The sequence below is a fragment of the Salvia hispanica genome, chromosome 3 (assembly GCF_029641045.1).
Source record: "Salvia hispanica isolate PSC_SH4W2 chromosome 3, Shi_PSC_v1, whole genome shotgun sequence".
In the NCBI taxonomy this organism is placed as follows: domain Eukaryota; kingdom Viridiplantae; phylum Streptophyta; class Magnoliopsida; order Lamiales; family Lamiaceae; genus Salvia; species Salvia hispanica.
In genome coordinates this window covers 35,557,745-35,579,739 of record NC_142694.1, presented here as the reverse complement: position 1 = coordinate 35,579,739, position 21,995 = coordinate 35,557,745, and the positions used below count along the sequence as shown (strand labels likewise).

The 21,995-nt window shown below is 34.9% G+C and overlaps 3 protein-coding genes across 3 annotated transcripts; 1 reads left to right on the top strand and 2 right to left on the bottom strand.

Annotated features, from left to right (window-relative positions):
* Positions 1 to 953: 953 nt before the first annotated feature.
* LOC125209873 (uncharacterized) lies at positions 954 to 1,379 on the bottom strand. Its single transcript, XM_048109450.2, has one exon. The coding sequence runs from the start codon at positions 1,377 to 1,379 to the stop codon at positions 954 to 956; it is 426 nt and encodes a 141-aa protein (XP_047965407.2).
* A 10,904-nt stretch (positions 1,380 to 12,283) lies between these two features.
* Positions 12,284 to 14,359, bottom strand: GILP (GSH-induced LITAF domain protein). Its single transcript, XM_048111499.2, has 3 exons — positions 13,948 to 14,359; positions 12,755 to 12,881; positions 12,284 to 12,668 (listed from the first exon to the last, which is right to left on the bottom strand). The coding sequence occupies exons 1-3, from the start codon at positions 14,175 to 14,177 to the stop codon at positions 12,585 to 12,587; spliced, it is 441 nt and encodes a 146-aa protein (XP_047967456.2). The 5' UTR covers positions 14,178 to 14,359; the 3' UTR covers positions 12,284 to 12,584.
* Positions 14,360 to 19,526: 5,167 nt separating this feature from the next.
* LOC125212404 (protein CURLY FLAG LEAF 1-like) lies at positions 19,527 to 21,441 on the top strand. Its single transcript, XM_048112570.2, has 2 exons — positions 19,527 to 19,946; positions 20,844 to 21,441. Exons 1-2 carry the CDS (start codon positions 19,755 to 19,757, stop codon positions 21,219 to 21,221), a joined length of 570 nt encoding a protein of 189 aa, XP_047968527.1. The 5' UTR covers positions 19,527 to 19,754; the 3' UTR covers positions 21,222 to 21,441.
* Positions 21,442 to 21,995: the final 554 nt, after the last annotated feature.

Genomic DNA, 21,995 nt, shown 5'->3' with positions numbered 1-21,995 from the left:
ACACTATTCTGCTTTTCCGTCCACCAGGAAATAAAATGTACTTTGCCACGTGTCTTTTGCTCACTACTCCCTCCGTTCCTTATTAAGATCATCCACAATGGATGCCCTAGTGAGAACCCTAGTGGTTGTCATGTCAGTATGCCCTATTTTTCTGCAATGGTGGAGCCCTAGTGCATGCCCTATCTATTATCCATTTCTCATTTTAATTTTAATTTTAATTATTTTATGTTTACCAATTATAAATAGCAAAATTAGACTTCTAAATTAAAGAACTAGAAAAAACATAAATTACTTAATTTTTTCTAAAAAAAGTTACAATAAAGAGGTACAATTTCAACGACCACTACGTGTCCAAACTTCTTCAATCATGTCGTTCATGAGATCAAGATGAGCTTGTTGGTTGCGCATGCTCTCCTGTGCTTGTAATCTCTCGCTGAGTCCATAGGGTAAACCTCGAACGACCGGCGGGGTTGCATGACCTGCGCTCGGAGCGGCTTCATCGTCGGACCACTGGCTAGCTGCACGACCTTCATCGTGAATAATCATGTTGTGCAAGATGATGCACGCGTACATGACATTGGCGATATGATGCCTGTACCAGGAACGAGCCGGGCCTTTCACTATTCCCCAACGCATTTGAAGCACACCGAATCCTCGCTCCACGTCCTTCCGTGCAGCCTCCTGCTTTGCCACAAAAAACTCTCTCCTCGCACCCGTTGGGCAGGAGATCGTCTTCAAGAAAACTGGCCATCTCGGGTAAATGTCGTCGGCTAAGTAGTACCCCATATGATGTTGTCTTCCGTTGGCGGTGAAGCTGATAACCGGACCGTTGCCATTGCATTGCTCGGTGAAGAGACTGGACGAGTTCAGCACATTGATGTCGTTGTTGGACCCCGCCACGCCAAAGTGAGCATGCCAAATCCAAAGACTGTAGTCAACGATTGCTTCAAGGATCATCGTCGGGTGGGTACCCTTATACGCACTGGTGAATTGGCCTCTCTACGCTGCAGGACATTCTTCCACTCCCAGTGCATACAATCAATACTCCCTAACATTCCAGGAAAGTCGTGCACCGTATCGTGCATCCGCAGCAGGTCCTGACAGTCTTGGGCATTCGGCTTGCGCAAATATGTGGCGCCGAAGGCGTCAATAACGGCCGCACAAAAATTTTTCAAACACTCCCGGCCAGTTGTATCCCCGACGTGAAGATACTCGTCGAACATGTCCGTCGTGGTGTCGTATGCCAACTGACGAAGCGCAACCGTGCACTTCGTCAGCGGGGATAGACCCTTTCTGTGGGCCGCATCTTCCCGCCACTGGAAGTACTCGTTGCGCGCCTCCAATGCGTGAACAATCTGGAGAAACAGCTCTCGCCGCATCCTAAACCGTCAGCGAAAAACCGGCGCGCCCCACCGGGGATGTTCGGCGAAGTAGTCCTCGAACAAACGTTGATGAGCTAGGACATGCTCTTGACGGACGGATGTCCGTCGGTGAATGGGCCTCGGGACCTGCTCTTGGGTTGCTGTTCGGCTTGCTCTTGCTCTTGTATTGCACGAATACCGGCGAGAATCTGGTTCCCGAAAGCAAACATTGCGCGTTCCATAGACCGGCCAATATCTTCCCCGGGAAACATTTTGGAAAAGTGAGTGAAAGAGATATTGCAATGGAGAGAGAGTTGAGAGAGATGTGTGAGAGTTGTGTGAAAAATGAGTGAAATTAAAGTATATTTATAGAATTGAAAAAGAAAAAAAAAATAAAAAACGCGTTGATCGGGCTAACGCGTGATCGGGCACGACCCTGCAATGGGCGCCCGATCGCACGCCCGATGGATGGGGCGCGAGATGGGGCGCGACCGAACTCTCGGTCGAGCTCGGGCGTGCCCGACGCCTGCAATGGATGCCCGATCACGCCCGAGCCCGATCTCGGCCGATCGGGTGTGAGATCGGGCATCCATTGTGGATGCTCTAAGCGTTTTCTCCGTCCATCCAGTCACAAATAGTAATCAGCTTCGAAATTTAAAAAATTAATACTCTCCGTTTTATTATGTGTGAGGCATTTCTTTTAGACCCATATTTTTAAGAGTGAAAACAAATTAAAAAAAAAGATAGGAGAATGATAAAATAAGAGAGAAATAAAAGTGTTCCTTTTAGCTATGAAAGAAAATGTCTCAATTATTATGGGACGATCTAAAAAGGAATATATTCACTTGAAACAAGACAAGATAGAAGTAGCATTTCATTTGGAATCTATAAAAGTTGTAATTAATGTGAAGATTATGTGTAGAAACAATTAGTTAAATTGCAATAAAATTGATGAATGCACTCAAAAAATAAAATAGAATGATATTTTGCATTTTAAAGAATTCGGTTCCTAGTGTTGCATTCGTTGAACGAAGATAAATATTCACTATAGATCTTAAAAATTGAAAATGTAATAAAATTATTGCATTTTCTTATGATAAAAATAAATTTATATTTGAACCTTATATGCATGTGTGAATGTATGATGAAAAACAAAATTAAAATATTGATAAACATTTTAATTTCATTGCATAGTGCATACTAATCACCTCCAAATAAAACTTGATTGTGTACTTGTTAAAGCAAACACATTATAGTGGCAATGAGAATTTCATTGTTATCGTTTTCATGAAAAAAGAAACCATGATTAACATTTAATTCAACTTGCACTAATTTCATATAATTAATATTGTAGTATCGATAGTATAAAATTGATATTTTCTCTTTTTTTTCCCTTAAAATGTTACTCCCTCCATCCCACTATAGGAGTCCCGATTTACCATTTTTTGGTGTCCCACTTTAGGAGTCTCGATTGGAATATTTCCATAAATGGTATTATGACCTACATTTCACTAACCTTTTTCTACTAACATTTTATTATAAAACCCATATAAAAAAGTAGGACACACATTCCACTATTTTTTTTTACCAAGCTTTCCTTTAAATTTTTTAAAACTCATGCCGAACACAATTGAGACTCCTAAAGTGAGACGGAAGGAGTACTGCTGGTAGTATTTAATAGAGGAGAAGACAGTGACCGGACCAATGAGAGTAGATCAATCTTATTGAAGAATTAGCATAGCTTTAAAGTCCATTAACTATTGGTGGCTGCCTATTTTGAAATTTCTATTGAAATAGAATCGATCTTCAAAGCATATAGAATACTCTCAACTATATGCTCGAAAATTTGATTAGCTAATATTGTCAATAGGCCATATGAGTTATTTGTAGACCAAATATTGTTATAATGTCGTCATCTAACAAATAAAAACGTTTTACGCCTAAAGTTTTGATATACACCATTAATTCGTGAGTATAGTTGGAAAACTAGATAAATCAACCTTTGACCCTTTAACCTATTTAGACCCCACTCCGATTTATGAATACTATAAAAAATAAAAACAAAAACATAAATCGACCTCCGAGTCTACAATATTTCTGTCGCCATAAATCAAATTAGCTGGCAAGAGTTTAGTAACCGAAGAATGGACATCTAACAAAAATAACAATACATATATAGGCCGCACAAACAAACCTCATAATTCCTCACATACCACACGAGCGACAACAGAGAGATCGAAGACAGTAGAAAAGGTAGGGAATTTCATGATTCAGATAGCTACGGAGAGAACAAATGCTTCAACGGCTCTAGACGATATCAGGGAGTCAACACCGATCTTCTTTAGTTGAAAAGAAAACTTGAAGCAATTTTATGGAATCGTGGAATATGTCAAAATTTCACAGCTTAAGTCGAATTGATGTAACACAGTTACGATTTATCCAAAGTTCCGGCAACATAACTTAAAATTTAATAAAGCATGTCCGTAAAGTTCACTCTTGTCCATATTTCCCAAAAACAAAAATAGTGCATAATAATATCAAAGGTAGTACTCTTCCTCCACACTAATTAGTAATTATACACTCTATACTGATTAAAGATTAGAATAAATAAATTACATAAGTGCCCTTGAACATTATCTATATATGAAATAATTATTTTGGAGTGCAAGAATCAAGATCAAACTAAAAACAGATAAAGGACATTTTAGTTAGTTAAATACGGCAATTTATATTTTCAAACTACACCACCGTTTCAAAAATATCTCAACTAAAATTAAAGAATATAAATAAAAATGTCACATAAAAGCCAAATATTAAGATGTAACTCATGACAAACGTGTTCTCAGCTTAATAACATTTTCTTTGAGATATAAATTTTGGATATTTTCAAAAAAATCACAAATAATTACGTCTTCAATTTTATGTCTTTATATGATGGTTTTGTTGGATCGAAAATGAAAGATTGCAAAAGAAATCGACTTTTCAATATATATGCCATTAGTCGGGAGTATTAATTTTTCTAACAAATAATTGTTGTGGATAAGTATAAGACATTATCTTCTCTAATTGATGTAATCTTTATAGGGGTCCATACATATATGCCTTTTCCAATAATTTCATCAATCACATATTTTTTGTTCGTAAACTCTTGTAATAAAATGTTTTTTGCATGTGTTAGTAATTTCTCATAATAATTTTCAGAAAAGAGGTCAACACTCACAACGACATAAAGTTAACGAGTACAAAATATATTTCTATAATTATTAGATTTAATAGGAAGATGGAGGTTTTGAATTATTCTTTCAAGGAAAATGATGTGGTCAATGAAAAAAGGATAATAACAATGTCGTTGCCAACATTAAAAGGTGAAGCTCAAAATTGTGATAAGAAGAATTGATCCCAACTTTGCATAATTAAAGTTTGAAATGCATAGCATATAACATAATGGCTGCCTAAATTTGAGTATAGCGATGTTTGGTGTGGTGAAATTCAATGAATTATTTATTTTATTTTATTCTTTTCTAATCGTCTAAAAAAATGATAATTGGATTTATTTTGTTTATTCTTTTCTAAAAAATGTAATTGGATTTTTAAGTATATTTGATTTGACATGCATGAATATGTCAAACCAAATGAAGCGGCCATTTCAACTAATTAATAATTTAATAGTTTTTGACATCTTAATGCAATGTGATATGTTCCTGCATTGGTTCAAATCAAACTAATATCCCATTCGTCAATTCATCATTATAGGTCTCATTTTTTATTTTTTTATTTTATTTAATAAGTGATTCTCACACTCTACTAACATATTTTATTATAAAATTAATATTTTATTTGTCTCACTAAAATGGTTTATCTTGTCTTCAGTTTGTTAAAAAGATTTTTTAACCTTGCTGATTGATGGTTTGTTATTTGTGGCGTGAGATTTGAGTGTTGTTGCCTTTTGGTTTAGCATCCGACTTTCATTAGGAAATTGTTGAACTCTTATTCATTATTCTTGGTTTGAGCCTTTTATTTATAAAAAAAATCAAATAACCAGCTAACTACAACACGATCAGTAAGTTCAGCATGTGTGAAACACCCTTACGTGCTTCATCCCGAAGCCACATGGAAAAATGAAGGCGACATAGCATACCAAAAACACAATATATCTCACATTTGAGATTCAACCTACCTTTTGAACATTTTCAGATTTTTTAGAATACAGACATTCAAAACTTTTTTTCATCAAACTTGCAAAATAGGTTTCCAAAACTTCTCCTCGTCATTATAAAAAAACTATGGTTATAAATACTAGAGTTGTAACAAGTTCTAAAAGTTGAATGATCACTTCTCCCCATCATGATAAATACCCCCTTCGTCCCAGAATATTAGACTCGCTTCTTTTGGCACATGATTTAAGGAATTGATATTTAAATAGTTAAAGTGGAGAGAGTAAAGTATGAGAGAGGGAAAAAGTAGGGGAGAGAAGAGAGAAAAAAGTAGGCGGAGAATAAAATAAGATAGATATTTTTTGCTAAAAAAGGAAATGAGTCTAATATGTTGGGACATCCTAAAAAGGAAAATTGGTCTAATACCTTGGAACGGAGGGAGTACTAAAGTTAACAATTTCTATTAAAAAAGAATATTCTGTTTAAAATAAAATTGAAGATTTTATGAAGTGGTGTAAAAATTATAGTTGTAACAAGTGGCTATTGACAGCGATATTAGATAGAGGGACAGATATTTTTCCAGATAGTGGAAAAGGTGAAACTGAAAAAGGCAGTGATAAAATATTATTAATGGGTCAAAGTGAATAAAATTAAATTATTGACAAAAAGCAGTCATCGAGAAAATAGTGGGACCATTATTTTTATTTTGGGTAAGATTCATTTCATTAACCAGCACTCAACTCTGACAATGCCACGCACTTTACTTTAAACAGAAACTACTTAATTTTAATTTAATTATGCTAATCATATAGACAAAATATAATCATACCAAAATTAAGGGAAAAACGCTCTTGCCTAATATAGTCTCATTTATCATGTGATTGTGATAATTCAGAGTCAGATTTATTGGTTAGAGGAGAAATTTTTTCACCTTTATCAAATACTATTGGTACATGAATTTTAATTAAATTTTGACTCTTCACACAACTTAAAAAACTAGTTCTGAAATTATGAATTTTTTAATATTTTTAAATTTTCTCTCAACAAAATTGATTCTTCATTTATAATGTGTTAATGATTTGATAAACATATGTTTCAAATTGATGAGTTATTGAAATATTTGATGAATGTGTTTGAGATTGAGAAGAATGATCAAATATATGTGTTTGTAGAATAGGAATTGGACAAAAATTCATGACTTTTCAAGCCTATTGCGTACAATCTTACACAGATGGATATGTATTTACAAAAAGAATATTTTTATGATATGGTATAGTATAAAGACAAGCAGTATTTAAAATTTTAAATAAAATCACGTGCAATAATGTATCGGTAACAGCTGCCTTAATTTTTATTTTTGGCATTTTCTAAGACAAATGTTTGCGGCTCCCTAGGTATGCTTACGTCACGCGTGACATTTTCATCATGTCCATTTTGGTCATTTTCATTTATTTAATTAAAATAATCATGATCTATTACAATATTGGCATTAGTAATAGTACTAGTAAGTATAATACTCGTTGTTTAGGTTGTCTCCGGCGGCGCTCCTCCCATTCGCCCCTCTCATGCGCCCTTCCCATGTCACGTCAGCACTAGTTCCTCTCATTCCACTGCCACATCACTAGCCCTTCCCACTGCACTAGCCCTTCCCACTCGCCCCTCCCACTCGCCCTTCCCACAATTAAATTAATTCACAATTAAAATTTAAATTCACGGAAGACATAATCCGACAAAAATACGAACGGGAAATACGAATATTTCATTAAAAAAAAAACATACATAATTCAAAAAAAAAAATTACATAGTAGAAAAAAAAAACATACATCATGCGAAAAAAAAAACAACCACATCAGTGTCCACCCCTCCGCGTCCAAAACTCTTCGATGATATCCTCCTGAAGTCGAATATGGGCATTTCTTTGCCGCATGTCGGTAAATGCGCGCAACCGCTCAACCTCTCCATGAGGTACACCCATGTTCACATTCGCGGTGGCCACGCCGTGGCTGGGTCCGGCACCCGTGTCATCTTCGCTGTTCCACTGAGTCAATTCGTCCCCTTCACTTTCGACAATCATGTTGTGCAGAATGATACACGCGTACATGATGTCGCCGATGTTGGGGATATACCACTGCCGTGCCGGACCCCTCACCATCGCCCATCGATTCTGGAGCGCACCAAATGCGCGCTCAACATCCTTGCGCGCTGCCTCTTGCCGGGTCGCAAAGTAGCTCTTCTTTGGCCCGACCGGATGCTTGATCGACTTCACAAAGACGGGCCAGCTTGGGTATATCTCATCCGCCAAATAGTATCCCATGTTGTGCTGGTTGCCATTGGCGATGAAACTGATGGCGGGACCAACGCCATTGCACCTATCGTTGAACAGGGGCGACGACTGGAGGACGTTGAGGTCGTTGTTCGACCCGGCTACTCCAAAATAAGCATGCCATATCCACAGCCGGTAGTCAGCTACAGCTTCAAGGATCATCGTGGGATGCTTGGCTTTGAAGCCGGAAGTGTGTATCCCCTTCCAGGCGACGGGGCAGTTCCTCCACTCCCAATGCATACAATCGATGCTGCCCAACATCCCAGGGAACCCGTGCACCAACCCGTGCATATTAATCAGCTGCTGGCAGTCTTCGGGGCCCGGACGTCGAAGATACTGATCCCCGAATATCGCTCTAACGCCCGCGCAAAACTCCAACAGACACTGGACGGCGGAAGATTCCCCAATGTGGAGGTACTCGTCGAACATGTCGGCCGGCCCTCCGTACGCCAGTTGCCTGATTGCGGCCGTACACTTCTGTATTGGCGTGTGTCCGGGTTTGCCAGCCGCATCCTCCCTGATCCTGAAAAACTCGTACCTCCTCTCTAATGCACCAACGATATGCATAAACAGAGGACGATGCATCCGAAAACGTCGGCGGAATAAGGCATCCCCAAAACGCGGCTCTGGAGCAAAGTAGTCCTCATACAACCACTGATGTGCAGCAATGTGGTTCCGGGGTACATGCCGTCGGCGATGGATTGGCCGAGGCACGGCCGCCGCCGCCTGCTGCCGCCGCTGCTGCCTCTGCCGGATCCGTCGATCAATCGCCGCTTGCACAGCGAGATCCAATTCATCATCGCTAAAGCCATCACTATCACTAGCGCCTCCGCCACTACCACCCGCACGACTACTCGCCATTACAGATAATTGAAAAAAGAGGTTTAGAGAGAGAAACTTGTCAACACAAGTGGTGTGAATGAAATGACGTTGGAGGAGCCCTATTTATAGAGTTTTAAATATATATATATATGTCGGACGTCCGAGTTGGGACGGGCGACCTTCGCCACAGTGGCGCCCGTCCCACTCGCCCGTCGACGGGAGGGGCGAGCTCATCGCAGGGGCACCCGGGACGGGCGTGGGCGCCCTTCCCGCCCACTATGGCGCCCGTCGGGTCGCCCGTCCCCGACGGGCGAACGGGAAGGGCGCCGTAGGAGATAACCTTAGCTATCGAGATTCCTCATATTGACGACGCCGCTATACATCTCTAGAATTATCCTTTTTTTTCTTTATTACATTTATTCATTTCTCATACTATTTTTTAAAGTGCACGAATTCACTTTAGTAGTATATTTTTTATTTTTTAATAAAAATAATACATTTTCTCACTCTTATTTTGACTCCACTATTATGGAACAGAGAGAATTCTATTTAAATTTTTATATATGTACTATTGATATGCCATGGCTTATCGTGATTTATAAATGTCAAAAAACTCTATTAAGATCTAATTTTGGAGATATTGTTATTTGTTAACAACATGATATAATTGCATTACAATCCTTTGAAATTGGTTTCACCTTTCTTTTTCACTCTTTTTAAAAATAACTATAAATTAATTATATTTCAATTGATTTGAAATCTATACATTTATAAATGACCAATCAAGCTATATTCAATCAATTTGTGTTACGGGTAAACATATTATAATTTTTCAGTATGGAGTATAAATATTGCTTAAATATTTTTCATAATTATATAACTAATTACAAAACAAATTAACTTTATTTTTTCATACTTTATTATTAATTTTTTATTACAATCTTCAACCTGGAATATCCAGTTACTTATCATTCAATATTTTCATATTAATCAAATAAAAACATTTGTATTTATCATAGTACTATTAAATAACAACTTTTAGAAAATGTGGTCATGGATTAGTTACCATGCACCTACTATTACAATGGGCCAAGACAGCATAGAAATGGTAGGCAGCCCATGTATATTCCCAGTTTTAATAATAAACGGTTGGTGTTATAAATTAGTTCAAGAACTTTATAATTTGATTAGTGGAATAAATCATCTTCCACAACATGTATATGTATAGAATTATATTAAGAAATGTTAACCTTTTCTTAATAAATAATTAAGACAAAATCTTAGTCCTTGGATATGCGTTTTGGATAGACGAGACCACGATATGTGTCAGCACAAACTTAATTAAATTTAATAACTAGGCTTAATTAATTCGGTCATTTAATATGTGACAACTAATATAGGAGGGAGGATATACTCACTTTCTTTATACTAAAATATCTCATAATTTTAAATTTCATATAGTTCTCTTACTTTTTTGACTAATTATAATCAAATTATATAAATTTTTATGAAGATTTTAAAAAATCCTAATACTAAATTTCATATAGTTCTCTTAATATTTTGACTAATAATAATCAAATTAAATAAAATTTTATGAAGATTTTGACAAAATCCTAATATAGCATATATTAACTGAATATATTTACATGAATATGGCGTACTTTGCATAATACTTTAACATAATAATCATTCATTGTTGTATTTAAGCATATAGTACTATAATTTATCAATGTGTTGGCGAAGTACAATTCATTAGTATGCTAAAGTGTGATTCATTATTGTGTGGAAGTGTGATTCATTGTTGCATGAAAATATAGTTGATTGTTGTGATGATATATTGTTCGTTGTTGCATTAAAGTATGTTTCGAAATGTTAGTGAGCCCGATTCGTTTACAATGATGATAATAATAATAATAAGTTCATTTATCTCGATTTTTTTAACTCATTTGCCCTAATTAAATAAGATATCAATACTATATAGGTTGATTTCGAGATTACTGAGGTTGGATTATACATCAAAAGCCAAAAATGTAGTAGTAAAATTTATTCAATCGGCCTAGATATTGTTGAATAGTACTACTCCTACTATAAAAAGAAGTCTTAACGCTAAACAAGATAGATTGAGAATGTAGTAGAAATTAGGAGGGATCGACACATCATGAAAGCAAATTCACTTTCATTAATTACAGTGCACATTTTATTTGAGTCTTAACTAGCAAATGTGGCCTTTTCGTTTTGCCAAAGGTCGACGATCTCTCTCTCACACACACATGATATTAAATTTAATACTTCCGAATCAAGTTTTTGATTACGTTCAGTAAAACAAATCGATGGATCAGGGGTGACTAACCGCGCGTGCTGTGTTAGGGGTGACTAACCGCGCGTGCTGTGTCGTTATCGTGTCGATATGGTAACGACACGATACGATAACAACAAACATGAACACGACATGTTAAGAAAACTCCAAACACGAACACGAACGCGACCCGCTACCCTCAGACACGAACACGACACGATAACAACACATATATGATACGACACAATAATGTCATTATAATAATAATATTATAATATATAAATATTATTTCTAATATTAAATATTAAATTTATTTTTAAATTTTTAAATATTTAAAATAAATAAAATAATAATAATATTATAATATATTAATATTATTTCTTAACGTGTAACACGAACACGACACGAAGTTTTCGTGTCGACGCGATAAGGACACGAACCCAGTAAGCTTTGACGCATACTCATTAATTTCGTGCGGGTTCGTGTCGTGTTATCGTGTCGTGCCACAAATTGCCAGCTCTAGGATCAAACACTAATAAATGAAGTAGTTGATTTTATAATACGAGAAGTATTTAGTAATATTTCTAAAAATAATATGCATATCACATTATGTTAGATTATCATTAAGAATATGAAAATTAAAAGATAAATAATAAACTATTGGTTTAGTGCAATGAAAATAATATAATGGGCTAGAGGGAGCCGAATGCGTATAAATTGACATCTTATCTCCAATGTTAAATGGCTAGTTTAGGTTTATCATTCCTTGGAATCTGGAGTAATTTTTAGGAACCAAAATTCATAGAAATATATTCCCTCGTCCTAAAAAGACTAATTTTATCATTTTAAGTCGTCCTTCAAAATTAGACCAAGTCTAAATATAAAAAATTTTAAACTAATTATTCACCACTGAGAATATATAAACCCTACAATCCACTAACACTATTTTCACTGCGTTTTCCCTATCTAGTAGTATTTCTTACTTTTTCCTACTCATTGCATATTAAAATCCGTGTCATTTACAAGTTTGTCTATTTTTTTTAAGACATATGAAGTATTATCTTTGAAATTATTATCTCATATTTAGAAATATCTCAATCCTTGTGTAGTAAAGGTGTTTTTTTTCAGCACGTGATTTAAGAAAATTGTGTTAAAAGTGAGTTAAGTAAAGAAAGAATAAAGTAGGAAAGAAAAAAAAGTAGAGAGGTGAAGAAAGGATAAAATAAGAGAAAAAATAGGTTACTTTTAGTCAAAGAAAGAAATGACTCGGCTAGAGTTAAACAACCTAAAAAGTACTCCTAATACAACTCAACTACGTAGAGACGGATGAAATAGGATTTAAGATTCTATATGCTCCTCCATGCAGGGGTGGAAGGGAAGTTACAAACAAAATATGCACCAAAAAGTTTTTGGTAATAGTCAAGGGTTGAGATATGATGGTTTATATACAAGACTCAACCCAACAATTTGTTACAAACATATACATTCTCACTAACACATGTATATAAATGTTTGGAAATTTCCAATTATTTAAAGTTTGTAGACAGTATATAGAAATTGCATAGGGTTGAAAGCGATACGTATCGGCCTCATCACGTCACGCAGGCAAGCGTATCGGCCTCATCACGTCACGCAGGCAAGGCGAAGCTCCCTTGTATGTAATGTGGAGGATCCATCACAGCACAGATATCTGATTTCTCAAAATCAGCAACCTAGCAAATGAGCAAAAGCAAAAATATCTCAAGAATTGGCATAAGGCAAATTGGTGGAATAGGTTAAGAAAAATAACGAATCAAACCTTCTCGTTGCAGCTGGGACAATAATGATATTTATGCCATAGACAATCCATTGAAGGGCATAGAAAGCATACTCCAAGCATAAAAGGCATCATGCAACCAACAACTGCAGCTAAACTTGGTTTAGACCTGCATTACAACCAAGTCAAGTTAAGCAAAATGAAAAAAAAGAAGCCATCTGGTAAAAGAAATTCACCAAGCTAAAGAGTTCATTTTTCTATTCATATAACATTGTCGAATTTTTGGCATTTTGTGTGAATACCTGTTGGAGTTAGGAAAGCCCTTATCATCAGAGCAAATATATATTGACTCGAAATTGTGAACTCAATATTTAGAGAAAATATAGCCCCTGCCAAGACAAATTTTTGCATCCACCATTGAATATACCGAATTTTACTTGCACTATTTCAGCTCATACAGCCCGTGCTCATTAATTGCCTATAAGTTTAATATGGAATTAAATGGTAAGAAACTTGAGTGTTTCGACAAAAGCTTAAGCTTTGATCGAACGACTCTTCAATACAGAATTTCCATTCCTGATCCTGTCCATGGGGGAAACCAATACAATGTATATCAATGTTCAACTGAGAGTGATCGATCACTGTGAATCTATGATCAACCACAGTTTTGCCAAGCTCAAAGCTAATCAGAAGATTCCATTCCAATCTGGAAACATTACTATCATATCTTACTTGGACTCTATCATCTTCATTCTGCTTTTCCTAGTTAATTTTCTATAAATTCAACAAGGAGGGAATTAAATGGTCTAGGAAACTGGTGTGTTTGGACAAAAGCTTAAGCTATGATCCAACAACTAGATTCTTCAATACAGAATTCCCATTCCTGATCCGAATAATCCGATCGACACACGGAGTATATTGATGTTCAGCTGGGATGAACCCATCAACATCAACCACAGCTTCCCCAAACTCAAAACTAATTAGAAGATTCAACCCCAAACCATCAACCCTATGAATTAGGCTATCACATTTCTATCGATTTCTCGCAACAACAAGTGTAAATCTAAGATCAAGCAATCAACCACACTCTAACCTAATTAGAAGATTCCATCCCAATCCATAAACCCTAGAAATTAGGGCTGTCATCATACTTCCGCATAATCATAAATTGCAATAACTAAACAAACAATCACAGAATGCACAAGTAATAGAAGGAGGACAACCGGTTCACTCACTTGACGGTGGTGACGCCGGAGCCGCCGCAGTAAGGGCAATTGAAGGGAGCAGGGGTATCGCGGTAGATAGTCTGCTGAAGGGGGATTCCTTTGGGGTCTCCAACGATGGCGTTTGGAGGAATTGCGCCAGCTTGATGTGGATTCTCTACGTAGAAACGCTGCGGCAATGGCGGCTGATAATTGTACGGAATCCCAATCGCGGGTTCTTCGCTCTTCGCCGCTTTTTCCATAGTTTATCGATTACTGCTTCAGATGCGATGAAAAGTTGCTCGGATTGCCAAGAATTCAACTACTTGATCGTAATCGCGAAGTTTCAATGATTTTTGTAGGGAAATTGAGAAGAGAAGAATAGTAAGAGAAGAGCTACGAAGTTTGAATATTGGATTAGCTTCTAGAAGCAAAAATGTTGACTACTCGCCTGTTTTCCTTTTCATTTCTTTCTTATTTTCATAATTACGATATAAATATGTATTATTATTCGTATATATCTAGTGTTCAGTTTCCTACATAAAATAATATAAAATATAATTTATGATTGAATTTTGAGACTTTTAGTCAAAATTAATTATTCTATAAGGAGGTGTTCGGTTGCCAAGATTAAATCCCATGATTAAATATGTATCATGTTTGGTTCATAAAATTGAACCCTACAACTTAATCCTAGATGGATAGTCTCATGATAATTAGTCATAGCCTCCCCCCTTCAACTAAAATAATCCCACAACTTAATCCTAGATGGATAGCCTCATGATTATTAGTCATGACAACCGCACGCCACCTAAGTGTCCATCTAGAATTGGGTTGAAAGACTAAATTTCACAAATCAAACACACTGCTAATTTAATCCGAGATACAATCTTACCAACCGAACACCCGACCAAACAATTAAAATCGTTTTTAATAAATAAAATGGAATAACTAAAAAATCAATTTGAAGGTATATGATAGTAACAGGCCCATTTTTAAAGTTGGGCCCAGTGAGTGGAATTATTGTTCTCACTTTAAAACGGGATAATTTATTTGGCCCAATAAGAAGAGGCCCATTATGTCAGTATCAATGATCACATCAACTTTTGTTGATATGAAGGAAATAATATTGAAATGCAAAAAAGAGAATATTAACAACTTTATACGATTTCATGAATCAAGTTTGACCTCTAGGTTCTAGGTCCAACTCAACTAGGTTTTATTTTTATTTATAGTGGTGTTTGCCTAAATATAGTTTAAAAAGCCATAACATTTTTTAGATTCAATAGGTGATGGATACAAGACAGTGTTTTGAGAAACTCTTTTTATTACAGATAAATGGCTTGTAGTCTAAATCAAACCAATGAAGAGGGTTAAGTGTTTTTTTAATTTTACATAATATAATTGTAATTTTCCAGTCTCAGTCTCAAAACTATTTTGTTTATGTTTTTATTTAAGAAGAACACAATTTCTACAAATTGGTAAAGCAATCACAATCACCCGATGTACCTGAGGAGAAATTAGGTTCTTCTGGCGGGTTGGGAGCGATCACTCCTTGCATCCCTAATTTTTGCTGCTAATCTTAAAATACTTCATTTGTCTCATATAACATGAGCCGTATTTTATTCTGAGTTGTTTCACTTTATTTAATCATTTCTCTCTTTTTTTAAACTTATAATGGATTGTATTAAAAAATCAGGATGTCTGATAACTATTCTAGTTGGTCTCATAACTTTAAAACAATCACAAAATTCATGAAAAATTACAGTCACCTAGATAAATGGAGTATAATTTTATTAAATCTCATATAAAAATGAATTTATTACTTTTTCGAACTAAGAGTACTATTACTATCACCACTACCACTTCCACTACATTACATTGAAGTTGATTCTATATTTCTATATTAAATAATTCCTCCGTCCCAGATAATTTGGGACATTTTGACCCGGCATTAGTTTTAAAAAATCTAATGGAAAGTGAGTTGAAAAGATTGGTGGGATGTGGGTCCTACTTTTAAAGTATTAGTTTTATAATTTAGTGTGAATAGGAATGAGTTAGTGGAATATGAGGTCTACTACCAAAAATGGTAAAAGTGAAATGGGACAAATTAAGTGGGACGGTCCGAAATGGAATATTGAGTCGAATTATCTGGGACGGAGGGAGTAAAATGGAATTTACATAAAATGGAATTTGAGGTTAACTGGGAGGTAAAAAAAAAGGAAAAAGTAGGAATAATTGAGGGGAATGGGAGAGAGATAGGTCTTAGATGTCAGAGAATTCAGTAAAAGAGTTCAGAAGAGATTCCACATGCGGAAAATTACGAATTATGTAAGTCGTCCTTTTCTGATTCTCTCACACATTCCACCATCTCGTGATTCACCCACTCCTCTCTACTTCTACTTCTACCAACACCATCACCATTCACCAACAAACATTCATTTTTTACCACTAATATTTTTATTTACAATAGTTGAGTATATTTATTTATTTGAGCAAGATTTGTGATTAAATAAAAATACTTACGACATAATTATCATTACTTCGGACAATCTTATAACTTTAAAAACTAAAGTGTAATATAAAATCAAAAATTTTCATTGTTTAGTTCTAGTATAACAAAATTAAATATGTTGTGACAATCAAAACGACATTATTTTTGACAAACTAGTGTTTGTTTTGAACAAATCGAAGTCATTTTATTTGAAGTATTGCATAGAACGACACTGATTTATCCAAAACGATACGTCTGTCACTTTAGATTTTATTTTGATCATTAAGTGACATTTGCGAAAATAAAAAACTACTCCTATAACTTTTACTCCAATTTCAAAAGTTATGAAATTCAGAAAAAAAATGATTTATATAACAATTATATCAAAAAATAATTTTGAAGATTATATAACCTATTCTATGGGTGAGAAAATTAAATAGAAGTAAAATGAAGGGGCAATATGCAAATTATAAGTGTGCCTACATACTCCCCAAAGGAAATTATTACTACAAAATTACTAACAATTAACTGATCTATAAAAATGCCCAGGCATTCTTTTCGGGTACTGTGTTTTCAATTTCACACCTGTAATTATTGCTTATTTTTTTATGATACCTTAAAAGATGGAAAACTGATTTCGAGACATTCTGTCACGTTACATGAATCATAAGCTCTACTAATATTCATAAGAAAAATCTATTAATCTTTTATGAAAGTTCCTATGCATAACATGTTACTCAACAATTTCACTGTTAAAGAGTAGTTGCCGTGTAAAATAAAAAATAAAAGTTGAAGAGAGATAATTGCATCAGCGACGAATCTTGGAACGTTTATCTTGTTGTCGCATAAAATAAAAACGTAATTTTGCGGGATATAGTAGTCTCACATTGGATCATCGCCAGCTAGCTACAAAAGAATAGTAGAATTTATCAATACCCGTGGGCCAACAGTGGGATTGGCACACCCAATGTGAGCCCACCCCCACCCGAAGGTGCATCGCACAATATATTTATAATAAAGAAAATACCTAATTTTTGTGGGAAAAAAAGAGATAATGGGAAGTACGTATAGAAAAGTAATAGAATTTCAATTAACAATAAAAGAAGGTTTTCGTATAAAATAAAATTGAGTATAGCTCATTACGCTAACGATAAATCTAGGAAATGTTTATTGTGATGTCGCACGGCACCGAATGGAATGTGATTGCGCAAGGCAAAGTTACCCCACATTGTGTCGACGTCAGCTTGAATCTCGAATTTAATAGAATTTTACGATACTCATATGCCAATAGTATGATTGGCCGACCCATGTGAGTCCACCTCAATTTGTCAGTGCATCACACAATATCTTTTCGTTAAGATATAAAACCTATTTTACGTGGAGAACAAAAAAAGAGATAACGAGAAGTATTAAAAACTATGAGAGTTTCAATTTACGATAAAGAAGATTGTCATATAAGATAAAATTGAATAGAGATTATCGCACCAATGGCGAATATAGGAAACATTCACTATGGGGTCGAATCATGCGGGCAAAATCGCTGGGCGTTGTGTTGACACCAGCTCAAAAAGCCCAAATATAATAATTTTTCGTTACTCGTACACTAGAAGTGAGAATGGCCAATCCCACTTGAAACCATTTTCAACTGTCATATCCGTTTACCATCTTTCATAAAGAAATGGATTGAGATTCTGAGAAAGTAAGTGTACAAAAATAAGAAAGTACTCCCACCGTCCGCGAATAGGAGTCCGTTTTTCCATTTTAGTCCGTCCGCAAATAAGAGTCCCGGTTCACTTTTACCATAAATGGTAATAGGGTCACACCTTTCACTAACTCATTTCACTCATATTTCATTTAAAACTAATATATACAAGTGAGACCCCTATTCCACTAACTTTTTTCCACCCACTTTTCTTAGCATTTCTTAAAACCCGTGTCGCCCATGAATGAGACTCCTAATGGTGGACGGAGGGAGTATCAATTTACACTGAGGCTAGAGTCAAATTTCATTATATTAGAAATAGCATAAAATCCTAGCATATCATATACTCCTTCCATTCTATAAAAATAGAAACTTTGAGGACAATACGAATTTTAATGTGAAATTGATAAAATATGAAAAACGTAGAAAAAAAAGTGATTGAATTATTGTTAGTGGATAATAGAACCCACTTTATAAGAACCAAAAATAAAATAAACTATTTTTATGGAACAGACTAAAAAAAATATTTATAGAAAGAAGAATGCAGTGAAAAGCAAGAAACATGCTATCATAATTACAATATATACTAATTCTTTTTAGGAAACAATATCTATGAAATTCATTAGAAAACTAACAAATTCTTGAAATTAATGATTTTCACCTGCGTCATAAATACTAACCTTGGTGGCAAATGGGGAACATTTACTCTTTTGAAAGAAGTTACTATTTCCAACTAAACTAAAGCTTACTATTTCATGAGTTGAGAATCTTTCAGACAGCATAGTAATTGGACATATATACATAAAAAAAAATACTCCATAATTTTGTGGTGTTCATGGAGTACATAAAAGAAACATATGTTACCATTTCATGAGTTAGAAAAAGAAAATAGAAAAGAATAAAAAGAAAAAAAAGTAAGAAAATATCGTTCCTTTGAACACCACTAAAAAAATTAAAGCAAGAAAAAAATCATTGCTTTGAACATCACTAGAGTAAGAACATATTCGTCCTAGTCTTTCTACTTCAATCATCGATAGACGAGCATCAACGGAAATTTTCGCCACGAATTAGAAAAAAAAAAAGAATGGTGAAAATCAAAGAAGAAAAAGAGGAGAGTCAAACCTCCTAAAAAATACATACATTAAAAATTAAAACATGCAATTAAAGTATAAAAACACATATTTTAACAAAGAAAAATGCATTAACTTTCCAATACTTATGTGGAATACTCCAATAACATATGATATATAAGTAGTTAATAATATTAGCAATATCCAAGGTACATACCGAGTAAAACGGATGATTTAGTTAACAGCAGATTAATATTGAATTTAATTTTTGATATTTTATATGTATATATATAGAGAGAGAGTAGGATTAGGAGAGACAAAAAAAAAAGAAAATGGTGTTGTCCCTATTGGTGCCCTACCTGGTTTTGATTCTTTCCAAGATATCATATCTCACGCGCACTCTCTCAAACACTCCTTCTCTTCCCATTTAAATATTTCTCTTTTCTTTTCTCACTACACAAATTCCTCTCAATTCTTCTTCTCCCTTTTTCCCCTTTCTTTTTCTTCAATTTTCAGTTTTGATTTGGCTGAGTTTGTTGAGATTTAGGCGGGATTAATTTTGTTGAGAAAGAAAATGACAAGTCCAATTCCAAACATGGCTACTATCACAGCCTCTCTTGAGAGATCTCTGCAGAATTGCTCCTTGAACAACCAGCACACCACCTCCAGCAGCGGCGGCGGCGGCGGAGGCGCGGCGGCGGCGGTGGACTTGAATTCAGAAGGCTCATCCCTTCCTTTCCATTGGGAGCAATGCCTTGATTTAAAGGTAAGGACTCCAAAAGGGACAAATTTTATTTTTTTTAGAGATCGCTTTCGCTATTTTATTTTTATTTTTTGTTATTTGATTTACCACTACTACATTTAATGCTGGCAAACCTTAAAGGGATTTCTACATCTTTGTGTTTGTTTTGTTTCTTTTTGTCCCAAAAATGTTTCCTCCTCTTTAATGGCTTCTTCTTTGTTGTGATTAGTACTTCATTTAATGCCCTTTAACAACGATTCAATCTTGATAAATCCCTTTTCCTTTTTTGTGGGTTCTGGGTCTTCTTTGTTGTGAATACTAGTAGTACTTCATTTAATGTTTATTAAAAAAGATTCAATCTTTATAAATCCCATTTCCCTTTTTGATTCTTTTATGGCTCATCTTTGCTGTGAAATGTGAATACTACTCCTTTTAATGCCCTTTACAAAGATCCAACCTTGATAAATCCCATTTCCTTTTTTGTGATTTATTCTGATTCTTTTGTCCCAAAAATGCTTCCTGGGTTCATCTTTATTGTGACTTCATATTATACCCATAAAAAAGATTCAATCTTGAAAAATGCCATTTCCTTTTTGTGATTTTTTTTGTTTCTTTTGTACTACAAAAAATGTTTCCTCTTCTTGACTGGCACTACTTTATTTAATGTACTCATTAAAAAAGATTCAATCTTGGTTAACTCCCATTTCCTTTTTTTGATTTTATTACTTTGATTCTTTTGTCCCAAAAATGTTTCCTGTTCTTGAATGGCTCATCTTTATTGCTACTACTACTACTTCATTGACAAAAGATTCAATCTTGATAAATCCCATTTCCTTTTTTGTGTGTTGTGAAAACTACCCATTAAAAAAGATTCAATCTTGATGAAATCCCATTTCCCTTTTTGCATTTGCTCATTTACAGACTGGTGAACTATACTACATAAACTGGAGGACCGGCATGAGGGCCACGGAGGATCCCCGGACCGCAGCAGCAGCCGAGTACGTCGACGACTGCTCTTCCGAGGAGGAGGACAGCAGCTCGTACGACAGCGATGGGTCGTCGTTGGAATCGTCCCCATGCTCCTCAAGAGAGCAATGGAGTGGTAAAAGTAATCAAGAAAATTGTTACTATGATGATGAAGAAAGGAATAGCAACAACAACAATAGTAATAATGTGTTGGTGGTTGCTGGTTGCAAGAGCTGCCTAATGTACTACATGGTGCCCAAACAGCTTGAAATTTGCCCCAAATGTTGTGGTCAACTTCTCCACTTTGATCGATCTGAAAATGCCTCTTCTTGAATTCTTTCTTTCTTTCTCTCTCTATTGTTGATTTGGTGGAGTGTTTGGTGTTGGATGTTGATGTGGGGAGTGGAGTTTCTTGATATAAGACAAAAAGAATTCTCATTCTTGTTTCAAATTGTTCCATCTTTTTTTTGCTTCTCTATTGCTATGTAATTTATTGTATTCATTGTTTTTGGTTTTGATTTCCTGCATTTATGAGTTTTGGATGATTCAGTCATTTTTTATATCTTTTTCATGCACTCAAAAGGGGGCATTTGTACTAAACGAAGATTTTTTTTAAGTACAAAAATGTGAGATCTTTGGCTTCTCCATATTTTTGTTATGATAATTAAAATTTAATTTGTTTTGAAAGGATATTGTGATGGCATATTTCTAATAGAAAGGAAATGCATGAAATTGAAGAGATAAAAGAGGATGGTTTTTTTAAAGATTTTGGTCATTTTTAAAAAATGTTGCTGTACATTTTAGAAGTAACATTTTTTTTTTTTAATTGTTATCAAAATTGGTTGGCAGCTTAATTTATAAAGGTTTTGGGCATTTTCTTTAAATGGTCTAATTTAATAACATAATGTTCTACTTTTTTGCCCATTTTATGATGTTCGATATTGGTTGACTTATAAAGTTGAAATGAATGATTTGATTAAAGAGAAAAAAGTTTATCCATCAAATATGAGATTGACACCTCGTATCCACAAATTAAAAAATTTTATTCCCCTTTTCCCATAACTTTATTCGTATAAAGTTATCAATTGCTTAAACATAACAATGACG

Excerpts from the sequence above, each read along its gene's own strand:
- LOC125212404 (XM_048112570.2), top strand. The coding sequence starts at position 19,755 with ATGACAAGTCCAATTCCAAACATGGCTACTATCACAGCCTCTCTTGAG. Across the intron at positions 19,947-20,843 it reads AGCAATGCCTTGATTTAAAG|ACTGGTGAACTATACTACAT; the intron begins GTAAGGACTCCA and ends GCTCATTTACAG.
- LOC125209873 (XM_048109450.2), bottom strand. The coding sequence starts at position 1,379 with ATGCGGCGAGAGCTGTTTCTCCAGATTGTTCACGCATTGGAGGCGCGC.
- GILP (XM_048111499.2), bottom strand. The coding sequence starts at position 14,177 with ATGGAAAAAGCGGCGAAGAGCGAAGAACCCGCGATTGGGATTCCGTAC. Across the intron at positions 12,882-13,947 it reads TCCGGCGTCACCACCGTCAA|GTCTAAACCAAGTTTAGCTG; the intron begins GTGAGTGAACCG and ends GTTGTAATGCAG. Across the intron at positions 12,669-12,754 it reads GTCCCAGCTGCAACGAGAAG|GTTGCTGATTTTGAGAAATC; the intron begins GTTTGATTCGTT and ends CTCATTTGCTAG.